The sequence below is a fragment of the Ambystoma mexicanum genome, chromosome 7p (assembly GCF_040938575.1).
Source record: "Ambystoma mexicanum isolate Mex_15411 chromosome 7p, UKY_AmexF1_1, whole genome shotgun sequence".
Lineage (NCBI taxonomy): Eukaryota > Metazoa > Chordata > Amphibia > Caudata > Ambystomatidae > Ambystoma > Ambystoma mexicanum.
In genome coordinates this window covers 963,001,540-963,016,867 of record NC_090939.1, presented here as the reverse complement: position 1 = coordinate 963,016,867, position 15,328 = coordinate 963,001,540, and the positions used below count along the sequence as shown (strand labels likewise).

At 47.7% G+C, this 15,328-nt stretch overlaps 1 protein-coding gene across 5 annotated transcripts in view; it reads right to left on the bottom strand.

The window, feature by feature from the left end:
* Positions 1-15,328, bottom strand: part of GK (glycerol kinase) — a 2,191,429-nt gene that overhangs the window by 2,072,121 nt on the left and 103,980 nt on the right. For all 5 annotated transcript variants that reach the window (XM_069637310.1, XM_069637305.1, XM_069637306.1 and 2 more), the window contains one exon: positions 13,963-14,036. Coding sequence is in view for 2 of the 5 variants with exons in the window: in XM_069637305.1 (XP_069493406.1) it covers positions 13,963-14,036 (74 nt within the window). In the remaining 3 variants the exon portion in view is untranslated. The remainder of the gene's footprint in view (positions 1-13,962; positions 14,037-15,328) is intronic.

The window sequence follows — 15,328 nt, the reverse complement described above, 5'->3', positions numbered from 1 at the left end:
GTAACGCCCCTGCTACCTTCCAACGTTTCATGAATGAGGTTTTTCACGACTTATTGGATGTTTGTGTAGCTGTATACCTTGATGATATCTTGATATATTCACAGAGCATGAAGGATCACGTATCACACGTCCGCGAGGTACTGTCACGTCTCCGTCAGCACTCCCTCTACGCCAAGCCCGAAAAATGTCAGTTCCACACTGAAAGCGTGGAATTCCTGGGATTCCATATTACCCCTGGGGGTTTGGCAATGAACCAGTCCAAGGTCCGTGCGGTTTTGGACTGGCCAAAGCCCAGTAACATCAAGTCCTTACAATCATTCCTTGGGTTCTCAAACTTCTACCGGCGCTTCATCCAGGATTTCTCGTCTCTGGTAGCCCCCCTTACTGCCCTAACCAGCCCCAAGCTGCCTTTTGTCTGGTTGGAGGAACACCAAGCGGCTTTTGATGCCCTGAAGTCGGCGTTTACTACGGCTCCTGTCCTGAAACATCCTGACCCGGAACTCCCGTTCATTGTGGAGGCCGATGCCTCCTCCTTCGCCCTTGGTGCAGTTTTGTCCCAACGCTGCCCTTGTTCGGGTCAGCTACATCTGGGAATGGAACGCCACCGGAAGTTTTCTGCTACTGAGTCACACTACACTGTCACGGAGAAGGAGCTGTTGGCCATCAAGGATGCCTTCCAGGTCTGGCGGCATCACCTATTGGGGGCAAGGCACGCTGTCACGGTGTTCACGGACCACCGTAACCTCCAGGACTTGGCCTCACTAAAGTGTGTCAACAGTAGGCAGGTGCGGTGGCATTTATTCTTCGCGGCCTTTGACTTCCAGATCAAACATTGATCCGGTCTGTCCCATGGGAAGGCGGACGCCTTGTCTGGCTCTCCGGGTGGGGTATCCTTGCCTATTTTCCCTGAAAATCTATTAGACCAACATGTCATTTGTCTTTGCACCCCTCCTCTGCCTTTGTTGGATTCCATTCTCAATTGGGTTTCGCTACATCCTGATCAGGTTACCGAGTGGAATCCGGTGTTTCATGACGGGCTACCATATATCCAGAACAGATTGTGGTTACCGACAACCGACGCTCGCAATCTCGCTCTGGAATGGTCCCACGATAGCGCCATCAATGGTCATCCCGGACAAAAACGCACGTTGGACCTCCTCAGGCGTTGGTGCTGGTGGCCCTCCATGAAACACGATGTAGAGGGATATGTTAACACTTGTGCGATATGCGCCTAGTGTAAGCACCGCAGAGGGCGTCCGGTGGGGCTCCTGCTTCCTTTGCCTATACCTCCCAGGCCCTGGCACACGGTATCCATGGATTTCGTAACAGACCTACCCCGAACCAAGGGATTCGACACCATTTGGGTGGTGGTCGACTCCTTTTCCAAAATGGCTCATTTCATTCCCTGTTCTGGCATCCCTTCAGCCCCGGCTTTGGCCGATCTTTTCTTTAGGTCGATCTTTTGCCTCTTTGGGCTACCCACAGTTATTGTCTCAGATAGGGGACCCCAGTTCACTTCTCGGTTCTGGCGGGCACTCACAGTTCTCCTGGGCATCGATTCTCGTTTTTCTTCCGCATACCATCCGGAGACGGACGGCCAGACTGAGAGGGTGAACCAAGCTATGGAGCAGTATTTGCGTTGCCTTGTTTTGCAACACCAGCAATCCTGGCTGGGTGTGCTACACCTCGCTGAGTTTTCCTACAACAACGCCATGCATTCCTCCACTGGCTTTTCTCCCTTTTATGTTTTGTATGGTCAACACCCTCGCACCTTGCCTGTCCCAGACCTCGCACCTTCTGATAATCCTGCTGCTGTTGCCTGTGCTCGCGACTTGTCGACTGTTCAGGCCCAAACCCTTACTCACCTTCGGGAGTCCCAGGAGTCTACGAAGGCTGCAGCGGACGGGAGGAGGGCAGCGGCACCTTCCTATGTTGTGGGGGACAGGGTTTGGCTCTCTTCTCGCCATCTCAGGCTTCCTGGTTGTCGCAAGTTACTTCCCCGATTTGTGGGCCCCTATAGGATTTCTGCTGTGATCAACCCTGTGGCCTATCGCCTCTCAGTCCCTACCTCCTGGCGCATACACCCTGTATTCCACACCTCCTTGTTGAAACCATGTCCTGCCCCTACCCGTCTCCGGTCTACGCCTGGCCCCGTTTCGGTGGGTGGCTCAGTGGAGTACGAGGTCTCAGGTATACTGGGATCTCGTGTGGTTCAGGGTGGTCTCCAATATCTTGTGGACTGTGCGGGTTTTGGCCCCGAGGAGCGGTGTTGGGTCCCCGCGATTGATGTCCATGCCCCGAGACTTGTTTCACGTTTTCACCGGGATCACCCTACCTGCCCATGAGGTTGTGGGCCATTGAGGGGGGCCTCTGTCATGCACAACAGATCAGCTGCACGACTACGCACCACCCTGCATAATACCCCGACACACACTGCTAGACTCCCCGGGTCACAGTCCACCTCCCAAGCTATCCCTTCACCTGTGGTGCGGGGGAGTCGTCATCGCCGGTGGTTTCGGGCCGTGCGCAGGGGCCGTCCCAGTTTGTTGCCTCGTTTCCATTGGCAACTCCCATGGAGACTATGGTCGGGCTGGAGCACCCCTGATTGCGGTTACTTCCTGGTTCCGCGTCGGCTTCACGATCACGTGCTCAGGGTTCCGCTCACATGATTGGGAGCCGGCGCACGTAAAAGCCGGGAAGTTCGAATCGCTCACCGCTTCACAGCTGTCTCACTACTCTGTTCGGCGTTTCAGGATTCACGTTTTTTTGCTGCATCGGATCAGGACTCAGGCTTACGAACCACAGATTGGCTTCCTTACTCCACGGACACTGTCACTCGAAACTCTGCACGGATATTGGTACTTTGGACTCTTTTTGCACGGATATTGGTACTTTGGAATCTTTTTGCTAACGCTCAACAGATTGCTTTCAGATTTCCCCTTTCTGGCTCTTGACTTCTTGGACCCCTCGACCATTGACTCTACGTGATCAGTCCAAGCTCCCTTCGGCTACACCAGAAGGGCTACAGGTTTCAGCCGGTACCGTCCATCTGGTACACGGCTGCTCGGTTCTTTGACGCTCCCTCGCACCAGAACCCCAGGCACTATAGCACCATCCTGCTATACTTAGGTAAGAGAGTTTGCACACTTCTTCATATCAAAGTACTGCGTTTGCCTGTGCTAACCCTAACTTCCTTTTAACAGCCTCTGGGGTCCTCGGCGTCATCAGATCCTGCGAACCATCAAACCACCTGTGGCCTCAAAGCTCGCACAGGGAGTTGCTTTACTTTCTCCCTGTGGGTGATTTGTGGACAGAGGCCCATTACTCTCCACTACGCGGCAAGTCTCGACACATATCTTCAAACAGAATTACAAGAATGGCATATCTTCAAATAGTGAATTACAAAAATGGCAGAGTTAAAGTAAAGGTTACAATGGTCAGAGTTACAGTTAAGGTTATAGTCAGACATTTGCATAAGCAGGAGCAGTAGAGTACAAGAGCAGTGCAGATTTAATCAGGCATACAGAAAGTCGGGGTGTTCGAATGTTCAAGAAGACAATTGGTTATGTGTGGTGGTTAGCCACAGCTTAGCTTTGTTTTTAAAAAGGTTCAGTGACTGTAGATTTCTAATGGTAGGTGGCTCAGTGTTCCAGAGTTTGGCAGCCTGAACAGGGAAGCTAACACCTCTGGCTGTTTGAAGCTTGTATTTGGGGATTGTGAGGCATTGAGTTTGGGCAGATCTAAGTGACCGAGATGGAATGTATTGGGTGAATCGCGAGGCTAGGTAGATGGGGGCCTGGTTGTTTACGCATTTGTAGGTAAGGGCCAGCGATTTCAATGAAACCCTTTGGGCGACTGAGAGCCAGTGAAGGTTCTTCCTAGTTTCAGAGATATGTGCTGACCTCGGGATGTTGAGGGCTGCTCTGGTGGCGTTGTTTTGGGTGATCTGGAGTTTATGGTTGCGTTGGTTGGTGCCTTGGTACAGTGCGTTGCAATAGTCCAGTTTGGACATAACCAATGTCCTGGCAAGGGTGATGCAATTCTGAGTAGAGAGGAATGGGCGGCAGGCTGTGATCAACTTGCATTTGTAAGCCGAGGCAGCGACGACTGCGTTAGTTTGTCTGAATAGGGAGATTCCTAATGTTTTGGTATCTTTGCATACGTTGATGGAATTGCCATCAATATTGAAAGAGCTGAACGATGGGTTCGGCTTATTAAGTCTCTGTTGTGTACCCAAGATGAGGAGCTCCGTCTTGTCGTTGTTGAGACAGAGCCCATGTTGGGCCATCCAAGCTTGGATGACTGGGTAAATGTCGTTCAGAGCTTTAGAGGTTGCAATGTAGTCACCGGTGATGGGAATGAGTATCTGGGTGCCGTCCGCGTAATTAGTGTAAGTGACTCCCAGATAGTCAAGCACATCAAACAAAGGTTTGGTGAATACATTGTAGAGTGTGGGGGATACACAGGACCTTTGAGGGACTGACGTGGGGCCTGCTGAGGAAGAGGGTGAAAATACTCTCATTTGTCTATTGTCTAGGAATGACCTAATCCAATTAGTGGCATTGTCGGAGACGTGGGCCTCAGTTTTCAGATGATGACAAAGGATTTGGTGATTGACCAAATCGAAAGCTGCAGATAGGTCCAGTAGGAGTAGAAGGGCCGTTGTCTTTTAAGTCCTCAATTTGGGTTTTGAGGTCTAGTAGGGCTGTTTCTGTCCCGTGCTTAGGTCTAAAGCCAGATTGTCTGGTACAGAAAATATTGTATGTTTCCAGATAAATCTGTATCTGTAAATATGCCGCTGTCTAATATTTTTAGAAGAAACGGGACCGTAGTGATTGGCCTGTAGTTAGTTGGTATCTCAGGATCTAGGGTCGTTTTTTTTTTAGGAGAGGGATGACCCAGGCGTCCTTCAGATTATTAAGGACCATTCCAGATTGAAACGAGGAATTAATAAAAGGTAGTTATGAATGGAGCAAGGTCATGTGCCGATTCCTTGATGATAGGTGCAGGACAGGAGTCACCTTGGCAGTTCGAAGGTTTTAAATTACAGATGATTTTTTCAACCTCCGGGATGGTGAGCGGCACAAAGCTGAATGGAGTGTGGGAAAAGGAAGTGGTCGTTTAAGGCATTGTTGATTTAGTTAGGGGGGGGGGGGAGAGAGAGAAGGGTGTTTTGTTTGGCATTGATTTTGGATTGCAGGGTGGTTATTTTGGTGAGAAGTGCATTTTGGATGTTGTTGCACCATGTACTGTCTTTACTGCAGGTATCAGGGACGGGTGAAGGGGATTCTAATTCTTTGAGAATTTTAAATAGCTCCTTCGTGTTAGATTCATCTTGTGAGATACGCTGGTTGTAGGTTTTGGCTTGTAAGATAGCTTCCTTGTAATTGAGGGAGGTGATGAGAAGGAGGTCTTTGTTGGCCTCACAATGAAGACTTTTACAAAATGCTTCAGCCTTGCGTTTTTCTTTGCGCAGAGCTCTAAGTTGCGGGGTGAACCAAGAGTTCAGATGGGCTCGTTGTTTGGCTTTCCGTAATTTGATTGGTGCTATAGTATCGATGGCTTTGAGCAGTGTTTGATTTAAGGTGTCTACTAAGACGGTAGGGTCGTTGTGCTGAGAAGCGCCGTTGTTCAGAATATGAAGGATGAGAGGGAGTAGTTTGTCCCTTGAGATGTCCTTTTTGTTCCTGGTAGGAATAGCAGGGGCTAAAGTAGGTTTGGGATAGGGGTTGGTGGCTTGTAAGTGAAAGATTATGACGTGGTGGTCGGACCAGGCACAGGCGGAGTTGGAGCTTATCAATGTATTGCAGTTGAGATCTGTAATCCAGTCAAGCCTTCTGCCCTTGTTGTGGGTGGGTTCAAGAACGCGTTGCGGGAAGGCTAGGTTGTCGATGGTAGTGGTGGCCTCGGTGGCCATGTGATCCTTAGGGTCGGATAGGCCAAGGTTAAGGTCACCTAGTAGTAGCACCTGAGAGTTAGGCTTAGTGTTGTCAGGATGGAAGTAATATCATCTATAAATGAGCCAAGTGGACCTGGTGGTCTGTAGATGAGGTTTAGTGTTGCTGTGTTTGGTGAGAGGGCTAGTTTCACCGATAGAGATTCGGCAGAGCTAAATTGGGGGTTGGGAATAGTTCTCATAGTGATATTATCTCTATGTATAAATGCAACGACTCCTCCTTTGGAATTGGACTGACGGTCATTTCTGTTGATGGATTAGCCATTAGGGATGGCGAGAAGTGGGCCAGAGGCTGCATGTAACCACGTTTCAGTGATGGCGATGAAGTCGAGGTTTTGGACGGTGATGAGGTCAATAATATCGAGTGCGTGGGCCGTGAGGGATCTTGCATTGATAAGGGCTCCCTTGAGTTCTTTAATAGGGGGGGTAGAGGGGAGGTTGGGTAACTTCTGTGTAGTAAGCTGTGTGCTGGCGATATGGCTGTGCTGGGTGTATGGTGCACAAGGCAGTCTAGATCCAAGTCTGGCATTCCTAGACTGGAGCGTGCATGGTTAATTAGGTGTGGGTTTTGTGGCGAAATGTTGAAGCCACAAAGCCGGGTCGTTGAGGTATGGCTTGGTAAGGAGGTTGGTGCTATGGAGCATGGTGAATGAGTATGTAGAAGGGTGGTAGTGGTGAGTCTTGGCAGAGCTAATAGAAAGGATGCAGTGGGTAGAAGTTAGGTACCCTAAAATGACAAGGTAGGTAAAGTAGAGGCTGGCGGAAGGCCACAGCCGCATATTGTGACCTAGGAGTCTTGACAGTAGGTATGGTATAGAGCCGACGCTCATTGGCAAGGGTGAGCTTGTCAAGAATAGCGGGTTAGTGACAGTTCACAGTGGTAGTGCAGTTAGTGCACGGGCACAAATCCGAGAATGGCGAGCAAATACCGTTGCTAGTAGTGGTGGCGATATAATTACTCCAAAGGCATTAATCAGATGTGGCCGACAGATACATGTGCAAATTAGCAAGCAAGTTATTCCAAAGGCATTACTCAAAAATGGCCGACAGGTACATGTGCAGAGTAGTAAACAATAGGTGCCGGGGCGGTTCCGACAATTAATCACCATTGCCAACTCAAGTATCAAGCACTTGGAGTGGGGTGGGAGTGTTATGGACGTGCAAGTCTTGTTGCAAAGTGGTTAACAGGATTATATGAAGGCACAAGACAGAGCATTTGCGGGTGCCGTAGGGTAAGCACGTGACCGACAGGAGTGCAGATATGATGTACCACGTTGGTAGTGTAGCTTCTACAATTAGTGTGTATAAATGATTGGTGAATGTTAGCTCCGTGAATGAGTAGTACCGGAATGTTTTTGGGAAGTAGTGGAGGCACGGATACCTGGTGAATGCGGACGTGCTGGGCTACCTAATGATCAGCAGCATTTATGCCGCAAAAGTCTTACCAGAATTATAGCGGAGAGGAGCCCTTGATAGTCTGAGAACTGGATAGCTCCTACGGTAAAGCGTGGTGAGAAGATAGCTGCGGAGCAGCGTCCTGCGCCGTAGCACAGGTGCGGACAGGGGCAGACAGGAAGGGGCCTTTGGCTCAGAGTGCCTTAGGCGTGATGGGCCGGCTTCTGTTGGGGATGGCGGCTATCTTGCGGTGAGGTGGATGGCTTGTAGATCAGGTAGGAGAGTGAAACAAAGATGTGTAATCAGGCAATGGGGCACAGATTGCTTGGCCACGGTGCCTCAGTGCACCTCATGGCTTGCCCAGGAGACTGGATGTTGACTCAGTAGCACGCAGAGCGGGGATCGTTCGGCTGTGAGGAGTGTAAACCCAGCTGCTCCTGCAGCATAGTGTGACGCCGGCACCAAGGGAAGAGGAGTTTTGCTGTTGCAGGGCTCCTGCCCTGTTGAATAGTGAGCTGAGGGGCAGAAAGCTAAAGTTTTCTGGGACAGCTAGTGAAAGGGCTGGGCCCGCTGCTTTGTGGAGCCACGTCTCTGTGACGGCTAGGAAATCTAATTGGTTGGCCATAATAATGTCAGCAATTTCTGTAGCATGGGCTACTAGTGATTTGGCATTAATGAGTGCTCCTTTAATTTTATGTGTTTCTTTAGTCATGTTGTTGGCTGTACATTTGCGGGGAAGGGACGAGGGACCAGGCTCAAGATTAGGCTTAGGTGTTTGGTTGCTGTGCCTGGTTTGACTAGAGGCTGAGAATTCCCTACAGTAGAGGTAGAGGAGAGAGTAGCGAGTCTAGAACCTAGTCTGTGATTTCTCCAACTTGTGGCATACGGTTGGTTAGGTTTGGGTCTGCTAGCCAAGCGCTGGATCCATTGGACTGGTGTTATTAGATCAGATGCAGGTATACTGTCTTCATTGATCAAAGGAGTTTCCTTCTGTGTGGGAAAGAGGTGGCAGGAAGTAGGTTGGCCTGATTTGGCTGGAAGGTGGTAGGAGTTCTCAAAAAGGGGGGCCTAAAGGTCATGTAAGCCAAGGTTATGATACCACTCAGAAATGGGGATGGTATGGCTGGAGTGGGCACCTTAGGATTTAGATGAGGAATGGTGCTGAAGAGGCAGATGAACATTAAATTAGTCACAGTTTTAGACAGAGCAGACTTCATGACTAGGGTTGCACAGACAGAGAAATAAAGATGATATTGCTGTGTGTGACAGGAATTGATACTAGGGCAGATATGAATGTAAAAATGCAGGTAAGTGGGTAATACTAAAGTGCTAGTTAATGGTAAAGCAGGTGGTGCTAGCAGACAGTCTGCAGTGAGTTTAAAAACAAAATGCAATAGGTACAGCACAAGTTTTTCTGGCAAACAGTTGGAAGACAAGAAATGGCAGTGATTATATTGATATGCAGTATAGTAGGTGAGCGTACAAGCAAATAGATAGGTAAAGCGCAAGGTATTGTGCAAAAGCTAGCTCTAAGTGAATAATCAAATGGGCGGCATCATAATGTAGCACCGTTTATAGTAGTAGGCAGAGCGCTAAGGATGAGCAGTGATCACTCTAGGAAAGTGGTGCAGTATGTCACATGCTATTGGAATAGTCAGTCAGCTGCCGAGTCACATGCATTTCATCTAAGTAATACCGTGGTTGGATCTTGGATACTGTGATCAAAAAGTCATAAAGGAGGTATATTGTTTCGGCAGAACAGATAGTGAGAGAATAGCAATTAATGTTAGCACAGTGCTTCCTGAGATAAGTGCAGCTAAACGACATGGAATGTTAAAGACAACATCGCTATGTTACAGTGTAGATGAGCATGCGTGCATAGTGAAGCGACTAACATTTGCAAATGGAGATAGTGACAGTGCAGTTATTACTGGAGCATGTTGAATACAGTTAGGTAATGCAAAATAAGGCAGTTCCATGTAGTCCAATGCAGAGACAGTAGCGGTGCCATTGAGGCTAGAGCATGCAGCGTGCTGGTGCGCAGAATAGGTTAGGCAAGAAGGACCGAACGAGGGACGTTCATGGGCAGCAACGAGGCTTACAGGTCAGTGTTTGTTGGGGAAGCGAGTGCCAGTCTCAATGGGAGGCAGCAAGACCTTTGCAGATTGCACAGAGAGAGGGCATTGGATGCTGCAGGTGATAGGATAAAGTGGGTATTTGCGGCAAGTTAGGGCGAGTCACAGTTTACTTACAGTTCTCTTGGACATAAGGCGGAGTGGCAGGCCGGCGTGGCCGGTGTAGACAGGCTCAGACAGGAGTTAGCCTTAAATGGAGGGCCTTTGATGGGAAAGTCCGGCTTCGCCTTCCGGTAATGCAAGCCGGGATAAAACAATGTTCGTGGCCAATGGGAGCGGGCGGCAGCTTGAAACCAATGTTGCTTAGCAACCTATAAACAAAACACTGCAGCGGCCATCTGAAGGCATGGGCCTCGAGGGGGAATCACAGCAATCAACTGATTACGCTGTAGAATCGCTGATTTTCTTGAATCTGCCTCATGGAGCGGCAAAAACTGCTTTCCTGAGGCAGGCATTGTGGGTTGATCAGGAGTGCACATGGGCACTGGAGGTAAAAAGCAGCCTCTGATTGCAGCTTCCTTGGATGGAAGCTCTGCTGTGGATAAGCTTGTCGGCAGGGAGGGACGGGCTCCTGCCCTCCCGCTGGATCTGCTGGGCCTGAAGTCTCCGTCCATCTGTATCACTGAGAACAACCTTTTGAGAGCAGTGTTGATGCAACTCCGCAGTGGACCTCTGGCAAGCCTATGCTGGGAATGCAACCTCTACCCGATCTCTGAGGTCTTAGCAACCAAACTGTTGGTGTACTGGGTACAGATTTGGACTACTCCGAAACTGCGGAAATATACAGATGCCCTGGCAATCTTGTTAAGCATGATGTTAGGAAAGATTTCTTAATTGTGGGTAATTTTCCTTACATGTGGCAACCCCTAAACTTTTTGCTGTTTTCACCGTGATCTAGACTTTGCCAGCCAAGTGCAGCCTTCTGCCGCACTCCTCTGGGCTTTCGCTCCATTCTTACGGGGAAACTGACAAGCCCTTAAGACAGTCAGTACCGGGAAACGTTGTTTTCCGTAGTTCTTTTATCATGTTGCAGCTTTCGCGCAACATGGCACAAGAGGGCACTGTAAGCTAAGTTACTGCTCTCTTGGGTCTCTAGTCTTCTACAGACCCTAGATACTCTCTTTGGATTGTTAATGAACGGTGCAAGTGAATCACGGACGGGACTGGTGGCAGCGATTGTTTCTTTGTGTTTTTGAGCTCCTTTTGGCTGTTTAAGCGCGTTTCTCGCGCTTAACCCAAAATGGTGGCCTGGCTTCCAAAATGGCCAGACCACGAGGCTCTTTGTGCTGCCCGCTGACCGTCTTGCCCCCTTCACCTTCCCCAGGTCGAGCCGACCCGGGGCCTTCCTTATTTGGGCATGTACTTTCCCGCGAAACACAGATGCTTTCGTGGGCTTCTACAGGCCTTGTGTGTGCCTCCAGGATGTGGACTGGGATGTCTGGTCCCAATACACATCCGGGTGCCAGAGAGTGTAGTGTGTCGTGAATGCCTGGGACCACCGTGGTCCGTGATAGGTCCACGTATGGTGTGAGTGTTTTGTGAACAGATCTCCTATTGGGTCCCCTCTGTTTTGGCATGAAGGGAACCGTGGATAAGAGGAGGCTGGAAACACCACTACCATGTCGATCTCCTGAGTTCTCACGAACAAAGGAATACAGGAGCCAAGTATCCTGCAACTACGAGGCTGAACCGAGGAATCGCTGGTGACCCGCTGAAGGACTGCTCCTCTGCACTGCTGTCGCTTTGTGAAACCCTTGCTACCTCTGATCGGAAGAGAAGGCCTGTACTGGTACTTCGACCCCTTGGAATAGTGGGAACAACTATTCTCGGCATCTTCACCATCTCCTGCACATAAGCCTTCGGAAGTGTCTCTGGGCCATCCAGCACACTGACCAGCCTACCCAGGAGTCTTGCTCTGTAACCGCCGTCAGGTTGTGTTGTATTACGAGTCCTTGCCACTCTCACACGATTCGTACACTTGGCATTCCCAGGTCTGAAGTCAGCAGTGTACATTGGGCTGAAATACCACAGCAGGGCAACGGAGCGGCCGTGTGTAACAAACTGTGCGGGTTCACTGCGTTTGGGACATCCTCAACTCTAACTTCTGCTGCCACGGAATCTACACGACGCCGGGACGTCCCCTGCTCGTATCTGAACCTGCAGGCACTGAAACTGACGCGGAGAAGCCTGGGTCTGCCTGCATCGGGGACCGGTGAGTAGCATCGCTAGGAACTGGTCGCCCTCTTGCAGTAGCCCATAGCTTTTCCCCGCTGTGTCAAACAGCACGCCTTTCCGTACTCGCGCTCTGCTTCTGCCCACAGTGGAGGCTGCGCTTGAGTCGCGGAGCTCTGTTCATCTTCATTTGTTCATCGAACTAATCTGCCTGATTCCCTCGAAGAGACTCCCCTTTGCCCGTTGGCACCAGCGTGTGCAGGTACTTTTGAGCACAAGGCTCCACTCTTCGTAGGGCTCGGACTTCCTTTTAGTTAGGTGCCTCTGAAGGCGGACTGGGTCTAACTATTATTCGCACTGCCTGTTTTCCTCCCCATCTAGGTGGTCTACACATTTCGTGCATCTAACTCGTTTGTATTTGTATAAATATATTGTATTTGATTGTGATGTGTTGGTTTACTTGAGTTTCATTGTGATTTCTCGCTACGGTCAATGTTACAAAGGCCTTGTAATAAATGTGTCTATATTTTTAATATAACACCTGCTTGGAGTAATTTGTAAGTGTCCTTGCTTTGTGTGCTCATTGTGGGCTTTCAGTCACCCTCAGCCCTCTTGAGAGCTAGTCTTGACCGCCACGAACGCTACCCTGATTGGTCTGGCTTGTCCAGAGGTTACCCTGTTCCAAGAAACTAGGCCGGCCTTCTGAACCTCTGCCCCTCCAGGACAGAGTTCAGAAATCCATCTTAACACATGACTGGATCTGGCTCATTACCTTGGTTCAAGTTTGCCCGTTTGGGGTTTTTGAGGTAGGACCAGTCAGCTCTCTGGTGCCTGGAGTTATTCCTTCAGGGTTAACCCAAACTGTTGGTCAAAAGGGCATGTATTGATGCTATAATCCACTGTATGAGACAGGCCTGTCAGAACAGGAGCACTGGTCGCCTGTACCTTGAAATAAGTACTGTTTTTTTTAACAATATTTGGACAGGATAACCCCAGGATATGCTTACCGTCCTTTTATCCAACTACAATGCCTGGTTTGTGTGGTTGCATAGGTGTCCACTATACACTTCTTATTGTTTTGTGTGAGATACAAGGACTATAGATCTCTATACCTAACTCCATTATTCAGTCTAAACAATGTTAGGACGATTTGTTCTGAATTGGACCTATGCACAAATACTGATGACCTAAATGTAGTTTTTTTGTCTGGAGATATGTGTTTCGAGCATGGCTGAAAAGATCAAAGTGGCCTGAATCCTGATGTATTACATGGTCTTAATGAATTTACTCCTTATCTATTATTATACATCTTTTTAACGATGCGCCAATACATTTTTTATTATCTATTTTAACATGTTCTTACCCACTGTGTTGGGATAACTATTTCTATCATATTTCCTATTAATTGTGAGTTTGGTATATGTATTTATCTGGTAATTTGGTCTACACTTTCTTGCTTTTATGGCACTATTGCTGAATAAAGTTTTATACAAACACATATACAATTACTCAATATTGTATGCTCCTCTGCCAAATGTACAGGCCTGTAGAACTAGCATAATAATGGATACAATGCTCTCCCATCATCGCTCTGCCTTCTGGGCCCGGGGGTTTCATTTTCAATAAGATGGTTGTGAAGCCTAAATCAATTTTAGACCCACTTTGGCTACCAATAAATAATTTCTTTTTGATTATTGGACTCTACTACTTGAAGACATTGTTCAGTTTAACTGAGGGCTAAAGACAGACACTTTCCACATAGACCTATGGCATGTAAAGCTGCAAACCACTGGGTTTTCCCCTTCCCTGGCAGCTAATATATCTAGCTTTTAGTCACTCATTCTTAAACTAAGCGCCTATGCTTATCCTGCTGGTCAGATGTGTGAAACTGATCAGCACAATAACCTACCAATCACGAAGAAGATTTTGTCAGTTCACCCAACATTAAGCCTTTTTAATTGATAACGTATGGCACATGACCAATGCCCTTCACATCGTATTTCTCATTTGCACCCTCCTTTACAAACCATTGTGAAGTGCACTATAAAATACATATACATCACAAAAACCCATAAATGAAACAAACGTATGGTCTCACGTGTTTTGACCATCCATAGTCCACATTACTTTTGTCATACAGGGAAGGGGATGCATGCAGCCCCCCATGTGCAACTCATGCAAATAGAAATATTAAAAATGAATAATTACAATCTCGGAGTTAGCAGAACCTCATAATGTATGCAGTAATACAGTTGTAAAACAAGAGCAGTAGAAACATTCAACAGGAGAAATTAGAAGACATACCCTTCTTTTGGAAACTGCTGCTTTATTTCCACTTGATGATGACTAAGCAGCTCTGCTGTTTTTGCATTAAATATCTAAAAACAGTAACAATACAAAAATGTTAACTGTATTAAAGCTGTAGAAATAATTAGTTTGAATGACTTTGCTAGGAAAAAAGTAGTCTTAGTTACAGTGCACTTTCTAAAATGGATCAGTATTAACATTTTCTGAAAATCTATAGGAATCATAACAATTTTAAACAGAACCAACCATACACAGAGAAATACCAATACAGATGTGTTGTGGCCCTTTTATCAAAACAGAGTTGAACAAATTCTCCCCACCTTTCCATTTCCACTCTCTAAGTACACAACTGAACCCTAACTAATTCCCCTATGTGTTCCTTCCTCCCCCCCACTCACTCCCTTGAAGAAAGAAAACTCAGGCCTATCCACAGGTGGATGGAAAGTCAATAACATTCTTCCCAGAACTTGCTACAACTGCTATTTTCCTGCACTACATAATCTGGGTAAATCTAATGTGCGTAAAATTCTAATGTACTCCATGCCAATTTGCGGCCATACTCGTTTTCTTCATTTGAGAAAGATCCAGTACTTTCTGAAGCCATTACCTCTTTGTTGGCGAAAGAGGACCACTTTTATAACTAAGCTAAACAAGCTCTTGCTGCTAAAAACAAACGCTGAGACATACTACCAAGGGAAAATAAAGGGAAACCCTTAACACAAAATCCAAATAGAAGCAACATAGGAGAAAGGATCCAAGCAACCCCTTGAACCGCTCACCCAAAACCACAGCTCCAGCTGGAATGTGCTTGCAGGACCACCAACCAGGGAAATAAGTTCCCCTTTCCACACATCCTCTCCAACATCTACGAGACTCCACAAAACATCCTCGACAACCTCCCAGAAAGGGAACTGCCACCTATGAAGCAGCTTGATTGCATGCATATATTGAGTGGTAACAGACATTTTGCTAGCTTCCTCCTACATAAGCACCCATAATTCTTCAGAAATAGGGAATCACAGATTGTGCTCCCATTTGTTTCTCAAGTCACAAACTAGAGTTTCACTATGCTACTATACATTCCCGATATGAAGCCCTTGTTACCAGAGTGTCAATTCAATGCTAGTTAAAACTCTTGTCAAATGTATCACAGTAGTCTAATTCCATCTCATTTGCAATAGAACTCCCTTCAATTACAAGGACCAACAGTTTTCCCATATGGAGTACTCTCTCATGCCAATATGTCTACAAATCTACCCTGTCTCAATATTTGACCCACTTCCACTAGCCCTGCCTAAAACCAGCTTTGAAACCACACGGATTCATGCATGTGACAACCCATACCTCCAAGAGGGCATGGACA